Source organism: Pterocles gutturalis, unplaced genomic scaffold (assembly GCF_000699245.1).
Source record: "Pterocles gutturalis isolate BGI_N339 unplaced genomic scaffold, ASM69924v1 scaffold20224, whole genome shotgun sequence".
Classification (NCBI taxonomy): domain Eukaryota; kingdom Metazoa; phylum Chordata; class Aves; order Pterocliformes; family Pteroclidae; genus Pterocles; species Pterocles gutturalis.
The window spans coordinates 1,992-18,594 of NW_010128685.1; the positions used below are offsets into that span (position 1 = coordinate 1,992).

General features: G+C 47.1%; 1 protein-coding gene across 1 annotated transcript; it reads right to left on the reverse strand.

Annotated features, from left to right (window-relative positions):
- Nucleotides 1-1,283: 1,283 nt before the first annotated feature.
- Nucleotides 1,284-16,395, reverse strand: TCEA2 (transcription elongation factor A (SII), 2). The gene is made up of 10 exons (XM_010079726.1): nucleotides 16,198-16,395; nucleotides 14,986-15,048; nucleotides 14,248-14,353; nucleotides 12,723-12,813; nucleotides 7,128-7,261; nucleotides 5,652-5,708; nucleotides 4,727-4,881; nucleotides 4,239-4,385; nucleotides 2,201-2,272; nucleotides 1,284-1,598 (listed from the first exon to the last, which is right to left on the reverse strand). Exons 1-10 carry the CDS (start codon nucleotides 16,264-16,266, stop codon nucleotides 1,590-1,592), a joined length of 903 nt encoding a protein of 300 aa, XP_010078028.1. The 5' UTR covers nucleotides 16,267-16,395; the 3' UTR covers nucleotides 1,284-1,589.
- Nucleotides 16,396-16,603: the final 208 nt, after the last annotated feature.

Genomic DNA, 16,603 nt, shown 5'->3' on the forward strand with positions numbered 1-16,603 from the left:
GCCATGAGAGATGCGATTGCAAATGTTCCTGCCCTGCTTGTCAGCACCAGAGCCACAGTGCGAAGGACTGCTCCTGAGCAGTTTGAACTCCAAGGGCTTACTGGGGTCCCTGAATGCTGCATCATGCCAGTTAAAGGGTAGGAAAAGAGGGATTTTAAGTCTCAGGCTGGAAGCTGTTGTGAGGACAGACAGAATTTCCCCACCAGTTTCTGGTTACCTCCCAAAAAGATCCTGATCCTGCAGGTCCCACTCAGAGTCATGTTTGCAGCCTTGGCACCCAAGGCTGGCTTTGCTCTGGTTCCAGGCTCACTTCAAACTCCATCCAGGTCTAGAGCTAAGTGCTAACAGCTCCCACCAATCTCTGTAATCCCCACCTTCTCCAGGTCCAAACCTCTGGAAAATGTCCTGTATTTGCAGCATTTCCCCCTCCTCCTGAGCCTCTCCAGCTAGTCCCTCTGAAAATTCCAGCTGCCTTTCAGCCATCGAGCTAAGAGGAGATCTCACACATGCAGGAAAGAGCCCGGGGCTCCCTTTTAACACTCCCACTGGCCCGTGCATTCCCTCCACCTCCTTTCCTGATGGCTGCTCCCTTTATCAAGATGGAATGTTCCCAGGTTCCCTGCATGATAGCCATGGGGAGCTGCTGGTTCAAAAAAAATAGCAACTGCCCCTCCCTGCAACTGCCCTGACCTTCCCAGCTCCTGGCTAGGGGCTGAGGGAGCTCTTGGCTGTAAGGGTCTCCTTCCACAGAGAGATGGAGTGCCAAAAAATGCTGACCTCACCTGGGCCTGGCACACCTTCCTCCCTCTCCTCATCCCCCAAATCAACAGTTGAGGGGTTTTTTTTTTGTGGCTAGTACTACTCTGCTTTCAGTCTCTTACAGCCCAGGCAGGTTCTTGATCTCATTGTGCAGCAGTTGGCATTTAAAGGCCCAAGATAAGAAGTTACCCATCACCCCACAAATTCAAATGAACCCCACCAAGATGGAAAAAGCAGCATCTGATCTGTGTCCCAAAAAGCTGTGTTCCATCCACAGGTCTACTGAGGAAGGGGAGGAAGATGAGTACTGCCCACCCAGCCACTCCCAGACTTGGATCAGTGTTTTAGATTTCACGAGTTGATTAGAAACAATCCTTCATGGACTGAGGGTGTACCTACAAGTGGCTTCTCACTTTCTGGTGGTCCAGGCACTGTTCAGTCCTCATCATCTGGACACTGGACCATCTGTCAAGCTCCCATGCAGTTCCACATCACAAAAGCAAAGTGCTGCACACACACAACAGTTCAAATAAGAGTCAGAAACTGACAAAAATGTTTAATATTAGTTTTGAAGAAAAAGTGACCATACTTGCTTAGATGAGAAAATAACGACTATGTGTTTAGTGAGCTCTCCTGCCAACCTGGCAGCCCCCAGCCGGGGCTCTCCACCAAGGCCCAAGCAGAGAGGCTGGCCTCCCCGCAGCTGCTCTCTCAGCGCATGTGACAACGCAAACTCACTTGGGACACAATACACAATTGCCGTGGGAGCTGACGTATGGAAGTTGCGCTCTGAACTGCGTTTGGCTGCTGCTCTCAGGCCATGGCACATATCAGCAGAACTGCAAGAGAAGGGAGTTTAAACCCCGATTAGAAAACCTCACTGCCACGGGGAGTCACGGTTCATGGGTGCTGCCTAGAAAAATACAGAGGTCCAGGTGATGGTCTTGTTTCTGAAGCTGGCAAGGGCTTGGGGATTCTGCAGAGGCGGGGCTCAGGCCCTAGAGCAGGGGCCAAACAGAGCTCCCATTTGAATCTCTCGGCCGTGGCTCTTTGGCACTTGGCAGCAACACTTCTGCTTGCTACTGACCAGATTTCTGCTCATCCCCGAGCTCTGTGCGCAGTATAGAAGAGCAGTTTTAAAATCCTGAATGTCATCACCACCATCTCTAGGGACAGGAGCATGGAAAGCACCATGAAGCTGATCATGGCAGAAGAGGGGATGTGAGGAGGGAGGCAGGGGATGCGAAATTGAGACTTGACCCCAGCTGGAGAGATGGGATGAACCCAGGAGCTCTCGCCTCCGTGCTGCGAGGAAAGATCGCTCTCTAGAGCCGGTCAGCATTTAGCAAGCGCCTCTGAGGGCGGCAGCAAAGCGTCTGCAGCACCATGGGTGCAGCCACCCTAACACCCCTCACTGCCAGTAATATCCTTGGTGCGCTACCTTCCAGCGGTTCCCGCACTCGTTGCACACGACGAAGGTGGTCATGGGCTCATCGGAGCTGCGGGTCTGCACCTAGGGGAGGACACGAGGACAGTGAGATCCAAGCATTGCACGGGGGTCGTGGGTTGCTCCTTGTCCCTCTGGCCACCAGGGATTCATACTGGGGTCACATTGTCAGAAATCAATGAGACACCAAAGTTGGGAGGGCAAAAGGAGCTTCTCTTTTTGTAAAATGAGTCTGGTTATTGTTTTACACACAGATGGACACTCTACACACATCTCATGACCCCTCTCTAGCCTGAGACTACATGGAGTGATATGTTTTGGGCCAGCAGATTTCCCTCCTCACCCCCTCTGCTGCCCATTCCGAGCAGGTGGCTCTGGAGTGGACATACCCACAGCCGGACCCTCCCCGTACTGTCACCCAGGAAAGGATGGAGCCAGCGGTGAGACTACAAAACCCTCAGCCCATCATGCACACACTCGACAGCGACACATAAAAAAGCACTCAAGCCATTCTCTTTTACAGAGCAGTCCTCTGTCCTGGCCTCACAGGAACATGCTCTGTGTTACCAGGTTCTGCACATTTCCAGTCTGGTTTGTATTTGAGCCATTAAGAAATTCCAATATTTAACCCAGATGTGACTGCTGCCTCTGACTGGCTCTTGCCAGAAACACATACTTTGCTAAAGATCAGATTTTCATGGCATTTGAATACCACAAGGCAGATCTGCACTGAAAATACTGGCACTCCCCATGCAAGTCAGCAGAACTATGTCGAGGGGTAATTATGGTGATCTACATGTCTAATTACCCAATATGCAAGAGTCACAGTATTTGCATGATGCAAAATAAGCATGTTTCACAAGCACACTCGTTAGCTAAATTCTGTAATTCTCACCCAACGTTACTGCCTGGTTTTGAATGATTTCATAAATGCCAGGTCATCTACTCGCCACTTGCAACATCTCAGTCACCAAATAGTGATGTCACTGGAAAACTAACTAAAAAAATACAGAAATCTGATATTTCTATTTAGAAGACACTTGTCACCTGCCCCAATTCCAGGCAGTCAGACTCCAATCCGCTACAGGTGGGGACAGAGTCCGATGTGCTGCTGAAGGGAGCGAGACAGCCCAGGCAGTGCCTCCAGCTGACTTACTGGGACGCACTGGGGGAGCAAAGCCTCTCGCCTGAGCCAGCCTGTGGGATGCCAGACTGCTGCTGAGCCAAAGGAAAATCCCCGGTCAGCCGCCTGGCTCTCATCTGTGCTTGCACGTCCCATCCAAGCATACGAAGGAGTTTCACTCAGCACTTGCACACGCAGCTTTGTGCGCACCCACTCGGTAGCAATCGCGTGGTTGCTGGTGCATTTTTGGGTATCTGCACATTCTGAAACACTGACTCACAGCAAAGGCACATTTATCTCCAGATGCCTGGCACAAACATGGGAACTAAAAAGCACTGGTAATGCACAAGGCTTCCAGCAGCTGTCCATTGAGAAGAAAAATCCCCTCTGCCTGCTCACATCACCTCTTCGTTTATTCCTTATGTTTCACCTGTTTTATGTTGTTTGATTTTAAATAAGTTGGGATTTGTCCAGCTGCAGCTTATCTACATTCTTAATTTGCACATTTAATACCATCAACGTGCCCGCCTCGGTTTTTGCAGTCTCCCTCCTCTACACAACCCACTCCTTTGTCTGAATCTCCACTTTCCCAGCACCTGCTTTCAGTGTGCAGCTCTCCTAAGCTGTATAAACAGCACTGCTGTATTTTCAAAAGCTTCCTTGGTGCTGCACAACCCCTGCTCTTGTACAAATGAGCCAAAAAAAGTTACACAAGCTCCAAGGAAAGATGTGTGCAAAACCATTGTGCACATGCAGCACACTTTAGAGAGCCTCGAGTGTACAAAGAGGTTCTCTCCACCAGTAGCAAAATTTGTGCCTGTCATGGAGCAGTAAGAGCTTGTGACTGTGACAGGTCACGTCCTGTGCAGAGGTCAACAGCATGGAGGCTGTAGGAGCAGGAAGACTAACCTGGGTGTAGGTGCAGTTCTTCTTCTTGCATTTCCCACAGGTGAAGAGGTCAGTCTGCGTCCCTCCTGTCTTGGCCATCTGATGCTCCCGGATTGCTTCTTTTGTCATGGCTTTCCTGATCTCTTTCAGCTCATTACTGGCCATTTCCTTTCAAAAAACAAAAGAAATACCATCACATCTGTCCAGTTTTACCACCACACCCACTACAGTGGAAAGAGTCAACAGGACAGGGTGGCCTAACAGATGGGTATTAGGACAGAAAGCCTTTCACTCCTGGTTTCTGTTTCATACCCAGGACCCTGAGATGATCTGGTCCCAACAGACTGCTCTCCACATTGCAAACCCCATTGCTAGCTCACTCCCCATGCACTCTGACAGCAGCAGCTGAGGAATCTGCAACCCTGGCAGCAGACCAGCCCCTTCCTTCAAGCTAAACCACATGGCACATCCCCTGCAAGAAGCAAACTCTGCTCCTCAGGCTTCCTCACCTCCGAAGTCATCACCGCAATCTGCTCAGGGGTAATCGCCCCACACAGCACATTCTTTTTCAGCTCAGGATTTTTGGAGTCCCTCAGATTGGAGATGCGGCTCCTCACTCGATTTTTATATTTCATGTCAGTGTTCTTGACATCTTGGTATATGCGTACATGGCAGTCAAGGAGCCTGCAATCAACCCCGAGGCCTCCAAGCACTTTCTATACTAGTCATGAATAGCAGGGGTGTTACTCGCTGCCAGGACACAGATGAGGGTGCTGGGACCCAACAGCAGTGTCTGCTCTGGGAGGTTAATGCTGGATTTGAGAGTAGTCTTATACAATCCCAGAGTTCAGGGGCTTTCAGTTCTGGCCTGTTCACTGTGCTGGAAATAATCTTTATTTCAGTTATGCTCAGGTTTTTCAACTGCTTCTTCTCTCAGCAAGGTAGTCACAAAACCCTCCAAGCGAGCCCAGCTTCACCTCCTACCCCACAGCCCACAAACCAAGCCAACTCCCAGCTTATCTCAAATTAACACATCACTCTGTCCTTCCCATTGCTTCTGTCTGTATCGGGACACTCTCCTCAACAGGGAAGCACAGGGATGTATCTAGAAGCAGAGCTGAGAGCAGGAAATAGCATTTGGATGGGAAGGACAAACTGGGGATTCCAGTCCATTACAGTATGAACAGGAAGGAAATAACCGTGTCCATCACACCAGCAAGGGGTCTGCCCTGAGCTCCCAGCACCACACTGGTGCTTCATTAGTGACCCAGGACTCAGCCAAGCAGAGCTGGAACCCAGGTCCAAGCCCTGACAAGCAGAGTTGCAGCAGAACATTTATACAAAGACAGACTGTCCCATTTTTCCTCCAAGCACATTAATTTCATGGCCTGGAGGCATGCAGGGCCTTGAGGAAGCCCAGTACAGTAAGGATATATTCTTCAATCTGGGCTGCTATGTGCTCACAGTCGGCGCCAATGGCAATATAGTCATCTGCAAGACAAGAGAAACACGGCGTGAGACTTGCTACCAGGCAAGGTGTCCCCAGGCTCATTATATCCGAGATACAAACCTAGATCATTTGCTATTTTGATTTATACGCTCTTTCCATCAAATGGCATCTTGGCCTTTGCTCTAGCTACCCTTTGACCCTTTTGAAAAGGGCAGTGATGAAAATCGACTGATCCAGTCTCTGCCCTCTGCCCCTCTAGGAGATGGACTGCACTAGAAAAAGCTAACAAGAACCTGGCCCCCAAAACATACAGCTTTCCCATATATTCTTGGTATAGGTGAAATCAAACACAGGGAGGAACCGAGTCTCATCAGAGGTCAGTGTCAACGAGAAGTAGCTCTACTCAGACCAAAAATCTGGCAGGGCCCAAAAGCATACAGCATCAGAGTCAAGCCTTTGATTCTCTTCTCAGCTCAGGACTCTGCCTGTCCTCTCTTTTCACACACTGCTTCTTGCCAATTAAACAGCACCATAGAGAGTGCAATAACTGCCGTGAGTTTGGACACTGGGGATGGGAACCAACACCATAAAGCAGGGAACAGGGATGAGCTTAGCGAAAGGCTCAAGGGGACTATTTCCTAGACTTCAGGGGAAAAGTTTTCTAAGAGTTAATACAAAGTATTTAATGCAGCATGTATATAAGCACATGCGCACACACGAAGGCTAGAAATCAAGCCTTTGTGAACTTCTCCATCTGCCGTCTACATTCCTTGGCTCCAAATTAATAAAACTCTGCAGAGCTTAGACCCCAATTTTCTAAAGGGATCTGCAATTTGGACAAGCATGTGTTCAGCTCGAGGTGCTTAAAATCTGACTTTCAGCGATGCTGAGCACCTGCAGTTGCCGCTCATTTTGGATGGCACAGCCTGAGTGCAAGAGAGACCTGTTCTACCCCAGATCTGCGGAGGATTTAAGGGGCTCCAGTCTGCGAAAGCAGAGGATTCTAAGAGCAGATGGTGACTGGCATAAGCACCATTACCGACAAATTCCATGTACTGAGTTACAGCTTCGTTTTGTGCCCCAAGGGTAAGCAGAGATGACAGCTTCACTTTACAGCAATCAGACAAGACTGAGACCTAGAAAGGGAAGCAAATACCTGCACACCTGAAGATGAAACTTCTGGACAGACCACCCCAGGCTGCAGAGCAGAAGACCCCACAAAACCCCATGTTCTTAACAGCCACCACCTGACACATTGCCATGTGTCTGGCTCAAGCCAGGTCCATGTAAGTGTCAGCCAGTTTGTCAAAGGGGTGACCAGTGACTAGATGGAGCTGATGGCAATAATCCTTTGACAAGGCTGCTCCAGAAGAGCATATCTAGAAGGAGCTGGTGCTGACCTACATGCAGAGGTCTGTCAGAAAGCATTTTAGGCAATGCAGGGCTTCCCCAGCACTTACCATCAGCCTGCAGAGCTGTTGTCAGCATTTGTCTGCATTTGTTGCGGACAGCATCACAGGTGACAGGTGCTGGAGGGAAGGTGGTGATTTTGGGGGTGGTCGGAGTCTTCGGAGGCTCCTGCCTTTTGTTGGAGCTAAAAGAGAAACTTCACCTGTCAGAATGTCTCAGTTCAGGTCACTGAGAGCAGAGAAGAGAGCAGCAGGTATGTGGCCAAGCATCCTGTTAACCATAATACAAAACCAGTCAGGGGAAACCAGTGCAAAGACATGCCCCGAATCAGCATTTAGTGCAACACAGCCACCAGCACCACCAACCCAGACATGAGCTCTCCTGTGGGCTCTGCTGGCTCTAAAATGAGCGTTTAACCCCTGAACCAGGCCTGCCAACCAACTTCTGTTACGGAACACACATCACACCTGCTGGGCATCAAGGGAAAATATTACAAAGCTGTTGGACACCATGAGTAACTCAAACATACTCAGGACATCCTGAGCCCACCAGCACTCTCTCAGTCTGGCAGTGTTGTGCACAGATGCACGGTACTTTATTCCTCTCTCAACTCGCAGGACACAAAGTCCATCACTGCTCTCAGCAGAGAGGGAGCAGAGGCAGCAGTAAGGTTAATCTCAGCAGGTGCTGGAGCTGGTTCCTCATCTCACATCATTTACTACAAAGACATCAGCAACAGGAAAGGAAACAGCTAAACAAAAAAGAGCTCTAGATCTCTGGAGCCAACAAGGAGTGCAGCATGGGGCAGAAACCAGAGAAGCCCACACTAGCCCCTCCAGAAGGAGCTGCTGCGCTAAGGAAAAGAAAATGGCTCCTTCATCTCCAATATTTAAAAAAAAACAGAACAAAGCATAACACATAAGAGGATCTTCCTTTTTCCTGTAGTCTGGACAAGAGTGATTACTCATCTCACAGAAGAGCATCCCTACACAACCACACACGGCTTGCGCAGGTGCCAGGCTAGCAGAGGAGTAATAAATACTGCTTCACTCACAAAAATAACTCCATTTCCACCTGCAAGCAATCATGGGCACAAGCAAGGGAATGCAAACACCTGCTTGCTGTGGCTGACTCAGCCAGGTCATCTGCCCCGGGAGCTGGCTGGAGAGACTGAAGGCACAGAATCACCGCAAGATGCAGGGAGGCTGAATCACCACAGAGGCTGGGCTTGCACACACCGCTGCGAGGTTTGCACGCCAGAGAAGCAACCTCCCTGAGCAGCTCAGCTGGGTCCACACCCACAGCATTGAGGGAGGCATCTTGCCCAAAAAGCCTAACATCTGTGCCTCGAGTTCGTTAGCCCTGCAAATACCGCTGGTAAAAAGATTTGGGCTATTATGATTCCCAGATGACTTAGTAGAGCTTTCTTCCCCCCTCCCTTAAATCTAGGCAGCAGAGCTGCAATTTTTTTCAGCAGAGATTGCTCTGACTTTGGTGTTTGGGCCATTAAATGCACTGTATTTATGGCCAAAACCTGGTAACATTAATGCAGTAAGAGACAGAAGCAAAAAAAGAGAAAACCCAATATTTCACCCATGCCACACTGGCAACATCTCCTTGAAGATCCAAGTGCCTTGACAAATTGCTGTTAAGTTGGGTCACTACTGCCAGTTCTTTGCCATCAAAAATAAATCTGTTATGAACAGGCACTTCCACTACGCTGTCCTGGAAGGGATTACTCAGCCCGCAGAAAACCAGTGCTAACCTGGAAACCTTCTGAATCCGCTGCTGCACAAACTGAGCCAGACAGCTTGAGGGTCTTACCCTAGGAGATCCTGCTGCTGCTCAGTTCAAATCCAGTCTGGCTCTGCAGTGCCTCCAAGCCCACAGATCATCATCAGGGCTACTGGATTTCCGCAGTTCAGAACCTTGCCAGGCTCTTATAAAAAAAGAAGCATCCACCAGTGCACCTTCAGCAAATTGTTCAGCTCAAACCATAGCAGAAGATTAATTTCTTGCTCAGATGACTCTATGAGGAAGGTTTTCTTGCAAGCTTATTGTTTCTCTTCGACCAGCAGCTGAATAAAAACACTTTTTACCAGCTAGTTTGACTGGTCAGCGCTGCATGAGGCTATTAAGGAACAGATTTGTATCCAAACAGCTCAAAACATTCAATAGGATTTACACTGCATATATCATAAAAGAAGAAATAATTTAGCTTGCAAATAATCAATTAGACAATGATCTCCTCCCACCTGGGATGTGCAAATCGCCATCAGGTACTTTTGTGCTTAAGCAGCTGTGCACAAGTCTCAGGCAGCACACACCGGGGTGTATACAGCAAAGCATACACATCTCAGGAATAACTCATCTAAAATCACAGCTGATCATGTTGCAGAAAACAGTTTGGAAAAATGAGACTTCCCAAAGGACAAAGGCAAAAAGCCCAGAAAACATACCTACAATAAAAGGAAAGGCTGAAGGGATTGGAGTGGATTGCAGCAGGGAAGACTTAGAGGAGACGGGTCCTGGAATACTGGAAAATTTGTTACAGAGGACAGCAGGAAAAATCCTCCACTCTTGCTAAAGACAAAAGCATGAAGAAATGGTCTCAACAAGACAGGTTCTGATTGAAAGTAAGTTTCAAATTGTAAAGGTGAGTCATGAATTAGAAGATACTGCCAGGAGCAGCTGTGGAAATGTCTTACCCTGAGGTTTTTTAGGCTTGTCAAAGAAGAGCTTAGAGAAAGGCCTGTTGGGACAGCTTGGGCAGAGGCTGTGCTGTCCTGGGAAGGGGTGGCAGGAGCAGCTTTCCCAAGAGCTCTTCTAACTTCAACTTCTTTCTCTGAGTCTGCAAGCAGTGACACTTACGTCTCCCAGAGCAAAACACTTCATGTGAGCTTACAACCCTGACCTTCACCACATTCAATGCTTAAAAACAGGTGTTTAAACTAAGATTTGCACAGGTAATACTTGATTTTCAGGAAGGTTCTATCTGCAAATTCTATTGACTTAAATATTTAGATGTTTCTTCCCCGGAGGTGGTAAAAAAAAGCTAGACAAGATGCATAGTTATCCCACTTCTGTTAGGTGAAGAGTAAAGACATTTACCTGCACACACACCCATGTAATGCATGCCCTGAGATGACAACTGATCAGTCATGAGTTAGATAAAACAGTCTCCTCAGCCATTCCAGAGACTGCACAGAAAGTTATTCAGCTTTAGAAGTTAGTTTATAATTAGAATAGGTGGGAAACAAGAGCTCAAACACACCTAGAAGACTTATTTCAGGAAATCCTTGTGGTTCACACTGTTCCTCTTAAACAGGAGAAAGAGCTTGTAAATCTACCCAGGCAATAGAAGTTTATACATTAAAAAAAATATTATGTTGGAACAAAATGGTGGCAAAGCAACAGCCAGGGACTGCAGGCAGAACTCTGGGCTGCACGGGGAGAAAATCCCACAGAAGAGCTGAATTCAGGCCACACATCCAAAACCTCCTAATAAAGGCAGTTTAGAGAATCCTGGAAAAGAAAAACCCCATGCTGCCAGAGACAGGGAAACATTAGACATAGCCCATTAAAATGTACTACACTAATGGTCTACAATACTACAGCACAACGGAGTATGCTCTGGATTACAGTAATGCAGCACAGAACTCCGCAGGTGCCAGCTCCACACTGGCTGGCTCAGAGCCCTCAGGTCTCGCAGTGCTAGCTCTCGAGTCACTACAGAGGGATTTCTACATCTGCGTTCCAGAAAGCAAGACAAGTTTCAGGCCAAAAGCTATTCAAGTATTTCTCCCTGACAGAAGAGGAAGTCCTAGCCAAAACCTATCAGACTGAGTGGCTGAAATATCTGAATACAAGCTGATCCCTTTGGTGTCTTGATAGCAGCCTCGTCTGAACCAGCCATCGCACACTGAGCAACTAGTCAGACTCCCTTCACCACAGCCTGGGCTTCAAAGAACAAAGACTTTTCACTGCTAATAAATTTTTTTTTTTTGTCAAAGCAGATTAGTTTATTTTGCAGCACTGGAGAAGAAGCATTCCTGTCTCTGTAAAGAGAGCCTGGCTCACCAGACTGACACCAGGAGCTAGCCACTTCTGGTCTACGCTACACTAATCCATTTGCTTCTGTTTATCCTTCACAACCAAGGGGATGCTTTGCCGTTCAGAAGATGGAGGCTGAATACACACAGAAAGCAAAGAAAAAAAAAGCTGCAGTAGCTACAGCACATCCTCAAGGCACAGGGGAGGGTCAGCAGCACAAACCAGAGAACTCCACTCCACACACCCCACAATAACTGTCTGACAAAGCAAGGAGACTGGGGTTTTGCCTCTCTACCTACAGCCAGGATCCTATTCTGAGGGAAATTACTACGAGCCTCAGCCTTCAAACCAGGCATCCTAGCAGGCCCTGCAGTTTTGCTCACAAAGTGTCTCCTACCACTGTGCCCAGGGGATGCTTCACACTTCCTTCCCTCCAGGCTCTGCATTCCCCAAATTCAATTTTCCAAAGGTGAAATCAGAAGCTTCCCTTTTTCTCTGAACTGCAACACTGCTTCCTGGCTTGAGCAGCACCAGCCAAGGCAGTAATAGGTGATGTCTTCCCCATCAGGAAGAGCCAACAAGTTCTTCCACACAGGCTACTGCCCTTACCTGCAGGGAAAGCTGCCTCCCCTTACCAGTAAGGGCATGCACAAAGGCTCCTACCCATGACTCAGTTCCTACGCTCATCAGCCCTACAACAGATCCTTCCTGTGTCCACACCCTGGGGAAGGCGGTACCAGTCTGCACTTCAGAGTACCAAAGCACCAGCCCTTGAGAGATCTGAGCAAAAACAGAAAAGTAAAGGGTAAAGTGACAATAAAGTGACCAACAGAGACAGGCTGCAAACATGGAAGAGTCTGCAAACCAGCAGGACTACAGCCTTAATACCCTCAATCTTCTGGCAAACTTGGGAAACTGGCTAAAGCACTTAAGGGTCAAACCTACGAAGCACACACCCTCCTGGATCTGAGGCTGAGAGAAGTCTCTCACCTCTGGAACAAAGCTTTAAATCACATTTGTCCCCTCGCCTTTGATGACAGTGGAAACAGGATGCAACGTTCAAGGTATGGCACAGAGCAAGCATGGAGCAGACCTGCCAGAGGGGTGGGCATCAGTCTAGGGTGAAAAGAGGACTTCTGCTGGGACTTGTCAAGGACAAAGAATTTAAATTTTATTATAGTGATGTATCAATCACCCCATCCATTGCTTGAGATTGCAAAATCCAAAAATAGTCTTCAGTCTAAGGAGTTCAAAGCTAGAAACAAAATATATAAAAATGTAACACAAAAAAGAACAGAGGAATGTGTTACTACTAGAAAAATCAACACATAACCAAGAGTAGAAAAGCATGAAATAAGATACAAACAAAATAAAAAACCTCACTAAAGCCACTGTTTATTTCTGTGTTACAGTTTATCAAAAACACCACACAGACCATCTCTGAAGAAGTCTAGACTCCTGGTGTTTCTGACCAGAAATTTGACTACACAACACTCCCAACTCAGACACTTAAAAATAAAAATTAATTTAAGGTGCCATAAGAAAATTCAAATTCTGTAACAGTATCATCTTTGGTTAAAGGGAAGCATTACCTTTGGTCCCTTGAGCTACCAGTGTCCTTCGAGGAAGATGTTGGCAAGGACAGGCTTTTCTTTTTCTCCTCACTTTTTTCCTCAGAAGCATCTATATTCAAAAGAAGAGAAATGGATGCTAAAGGATTCAGAACTGGTCTTTATGCTACAACCCTGCGTATACTAATCAAGGTCTTAATACTACACAGTGTTGGCCTAAGGCAAGTTACTGTTCTCCAAAAAGAATCAGAAGGAAGAATGCCTTTATGGCCCTTCCCCGCTTTCCAGCAGACCTATTACTTGCCTCTAAGTGGAAACTAATTCAAACAAAAGCTTTCCTCAACAAACTAAAAAGCAATCACCTTCCCTGCCTAGGAGATAAGCTTCCTCACCAGACATGCCTCATCACAAAAGTTTCTTTCCTAGACACCCTGGCTGCTGAGTACAGATTAGATCAAGTTCTCTAAAGCACCACTAAAAGCAGCATTTCCAGCCAACACCACCTGAAGGGCCAGTACTGGCTGGTCCTTCTGGGAATACAGCTTCTAGTGTTTCCCAAGTGCTGGTGACAGCCGATAGCACAGCCCTGGAGAGGATTTTCATGACACTGTCTCAGCCTAGCCGATACACATCAGTCCTAACGTAGAAGTGGCAGTCCCAGCCAGGACAGGAACACAGTGCTTCTAACACTCGTTCAGCCCATCACCAAATGAGGAGCAGACTAGAGCCAGCTGCACATTTCACTTCATCTCAAGCACCACATGGCTCTTGCCCATTTTCCACACAGCTGCCCAAAAGATCTGTTTAAAAAAAATAAGGAGTGTTTGATTTTCACACTGGGGTACTTTGACACCAGCACAGAGTGGGAGACACATGGTCTTGTGGCAGGACACAGGCAGAGCTGCCCTCCCAACCTCAACACTGCAGATACCGGATTATTTTATCACAAAGGTAACCGCTGAAGCAGTATTTGTAATCCCTCCATCTGTAATAGTGACATTAGTCTGTGCTATCAGCATTAAGATTTCCCTGACAGAATCATAAGCCTCTGCAGCGTCCATCACCACAAAAGCCTCCCCAGCAGGAAACAATCCATCTGAATTTGTCTACAAGGTGTTAAACGAAGGTCCTTCTTTAAGTCATCACCCAAAATGCATTCCAGCATTTCTCTTTCCAAGTCGTTGCACAAGGTTGACAGCACACGCTGTATTAATGCCACACAGCACACAAGTGGAGGCAGTGGGTTCAGAATGCAGATATTGTTTCTACAAATAATGCTACTAGTTAGTACATGGACAGGGACACGTTAAGAAGAGTCCTGAGGTTTTTAATGCTTTTTCAAGGATGAGCTAGCTAAACAGGAGCTAAATTTAGAGGAATGCACGGTAGTAGGCAAAACTTAAAGACAGAGGGTGCAATTGTAAAGGCTGGTTTGCTAGAATATTCTTTTCAGATCAATACAGAAGCTCTCCTGAGAAACCCAGCCTCCCACAGAAGCCAGCTCCTTCACAAGTTGAATCTGACAGGAACATGCTGATTTTCTTACCTAGAAGTTTTTTCCAAGATTTGATGAGGGACTTGGCAAGCGATATCACTTCTTCATCTGTGCTCTGCTTTCTCAGTGCATTTACTGACATCCCAATGCGGGTGGACTGCAAGTGAGCATTCAAATGAATCATTCAAGAACAAATTTGTTGTTACTAACTGAAATCAGAAATAAGCATGGCAAAGTCAAAGCAATCACCAAGATATGAAGTATCCAAGGACCTGCAGAATGATTAGCTCCTTACAACTTTGAAAGAGATGACACTCTCCAGCTTACTCAAATCAGAAGCTAGACAATCACCCTTCTCTACACACCTGTAAGTGACATCCAAGCTTAGAGTGAAAAATCCAAGCATATCTTAATCTCTGAATTGTGATTCTGTTCACACCTCCCCAGTGTCCTGAATAACACTGTTACAAAGTCCTAAAGAACTTCTCACATGACTGCCCTTTGTGCTTACTACTTTAATCTCATTTTTCCTCTTTTTGAAGCCTAAGAAATTATTTGAGCAGTTACCCACATTTGCCTCATCAGCTGTGCTCCAGTTTCACACAGCACATGGTGGCCCAGAGCTGCCAGTCCACAGCCCATGTTCAGTACTATATTCTGGATTTAATGTTTATTTTGATGCTTTGAGTGAAGTAAGAAGTGAGAGGAAGCCTATTAAGTTTATTTAGACAACATTTTGAACTCATCCAGATGCAGACTTCAGCTTTTTACCCCAACTGCACAACTCACCTGCAGTAAGTCCAAAGTCATAGGCATACTTTTCAGTTCTTTCAGTAAATCCATTGCACCCTCCTGGAGAGGAAGAGAGAAACAGAATGAGGCCTCAGCTTTCAGTGAAGAAATGCAACAGCTTGGGAATAAATTCAGAAAATTGAATTCAAAGGGGAAAACACCAACAAGCCTTCCTTAAAACATCAGCAAGATTAGTGCTGGGATTGCTGTTCCAGACAGACAGATCCTACAATCTGGAGGCACCCGAGATATTGGAATGGGCAAAACAGAAGAGCACTAGAGCACTACAGATTTTTGCTGGTGTATGGTACAACTGCAGCGTTAGCTTATTATCCTTACCCGGCAAGCTTAACCTTTTTAACACCAGAAAAATACACTCTGAATCACAGGTGTCCCCTCAGCACACCACTTGGCTTGCAGGAGTCATCCTACTATCAAAGTCAGTATTTTGGGGGCCCTGATTGATGATATTAGCTCACAAGAACAATTTAGCATAGCTGGAAGAACTTCAGTCACCCCTAAAGCTCAGAATCACTGTCCAGAGCCAGAGCTAAAAGCAACCTCTTTCTACAGCACAAACCTTTCCTAGTTTTCCTATTAATACCCCACTCAGCTCAGAACAAGAGCTGATACCAGGAGCAAAGCCATCAAGCAGTGACGCTGAAGAACTCATCACTTGAAACTTATTATATGAAGTTTCCTTGCATCAGCTCTGCATCCCAGAACCCAGATCCAGAAAAAAATCTGACTAGGCAATCTGTGGATATCTAAAATTGGTAGACACTCAGAGAAATGGCAGGGACAGAAGCAGGAGCCTGCCTTCAGCAGCACTCAGCAGACCACAGCCTGCAGTATACCCATCGCCATTTGGCTGGCTCTTTCCTCCCATCCCCCTGCTCTCAAACAAGGCCTTCTAGTGTTCACAGCTAACAGCTCATTTAAAACACCAGCCACTCCAAGCCCATTTACAGCACAAGACCTACAGAGCCTGTGATTGTGGAGAAGCGAAGCAGGCTGCACTGACAGACCCTGTCCTCAGATCCCATCCTCTCTACGCAGAAGGGCCGCTTCCGATTCATTGCAGGAAGCAATCGGGCTGCCAGTGCCACCCTGCAGAACAGACGCTGAGCAAGCCAAACCAAAGCAGGGTCAAAGCTTTCAGTGTGCACACAAGCAACTCCTGCCAGCATAACCCACACATTACTGTACCCAGAACGAGACTTCCCACTCAGACGGTTTCACACCTTTCCGTTCCTCCAACAGCCAAACGGACCTCATCAAATCCAGCCCTTAACATAGAAAACGACCGGGTGATTCCTGTCTCTGTTATCAGAAGTGAAGCCACTTGGCACAACTGCAGCAAATGGGGATCCATGCAAAAACTAGAGCAACAATCGGGTACTCCAGGCAACCATCCTGCAGGAAGAGTTCGCAAATTAGCCAACATACAATAAATGCACTATGGTTCAGTAGCACATAAAATGCCAACCAAGAGGAAACATTGCATACTGCTCATTTAAGAAGCCACCTCTTTCTCAAGGAAGCTTGGAGGCAAATTTTGCAAAGTTGCTCCTTTCCTATTTCAACAGTGGCGCTGAAAGCCTGCCCTCCATGG

Excerpts from the sequence above, each read along its gene's own strand:
- TCEA2 (XM_010079726.1), bottom strand. The coding sequence starts at position 16,266 with ATGAGGTCCGTTTGGCTGTTGGAGGAACGGAAAGGTGTGAAACCGTCT. Across the intron at positions 7,262-12,722 it reads GGTAGCTCAAGGGACCAAAG|CTCCAACAAAAGGCAGGAGC; the intron begins GTAATGCTTCCC and ends TTTCTCTTTTAG. Across the intron at positions 4,882-5,651 it reads AGCAGCCCAGATTGAAGAAT|GCATATACCAAGATGTCAAG; the intron begins ATATCCTTACTG and ends ACTGCCATGTAC.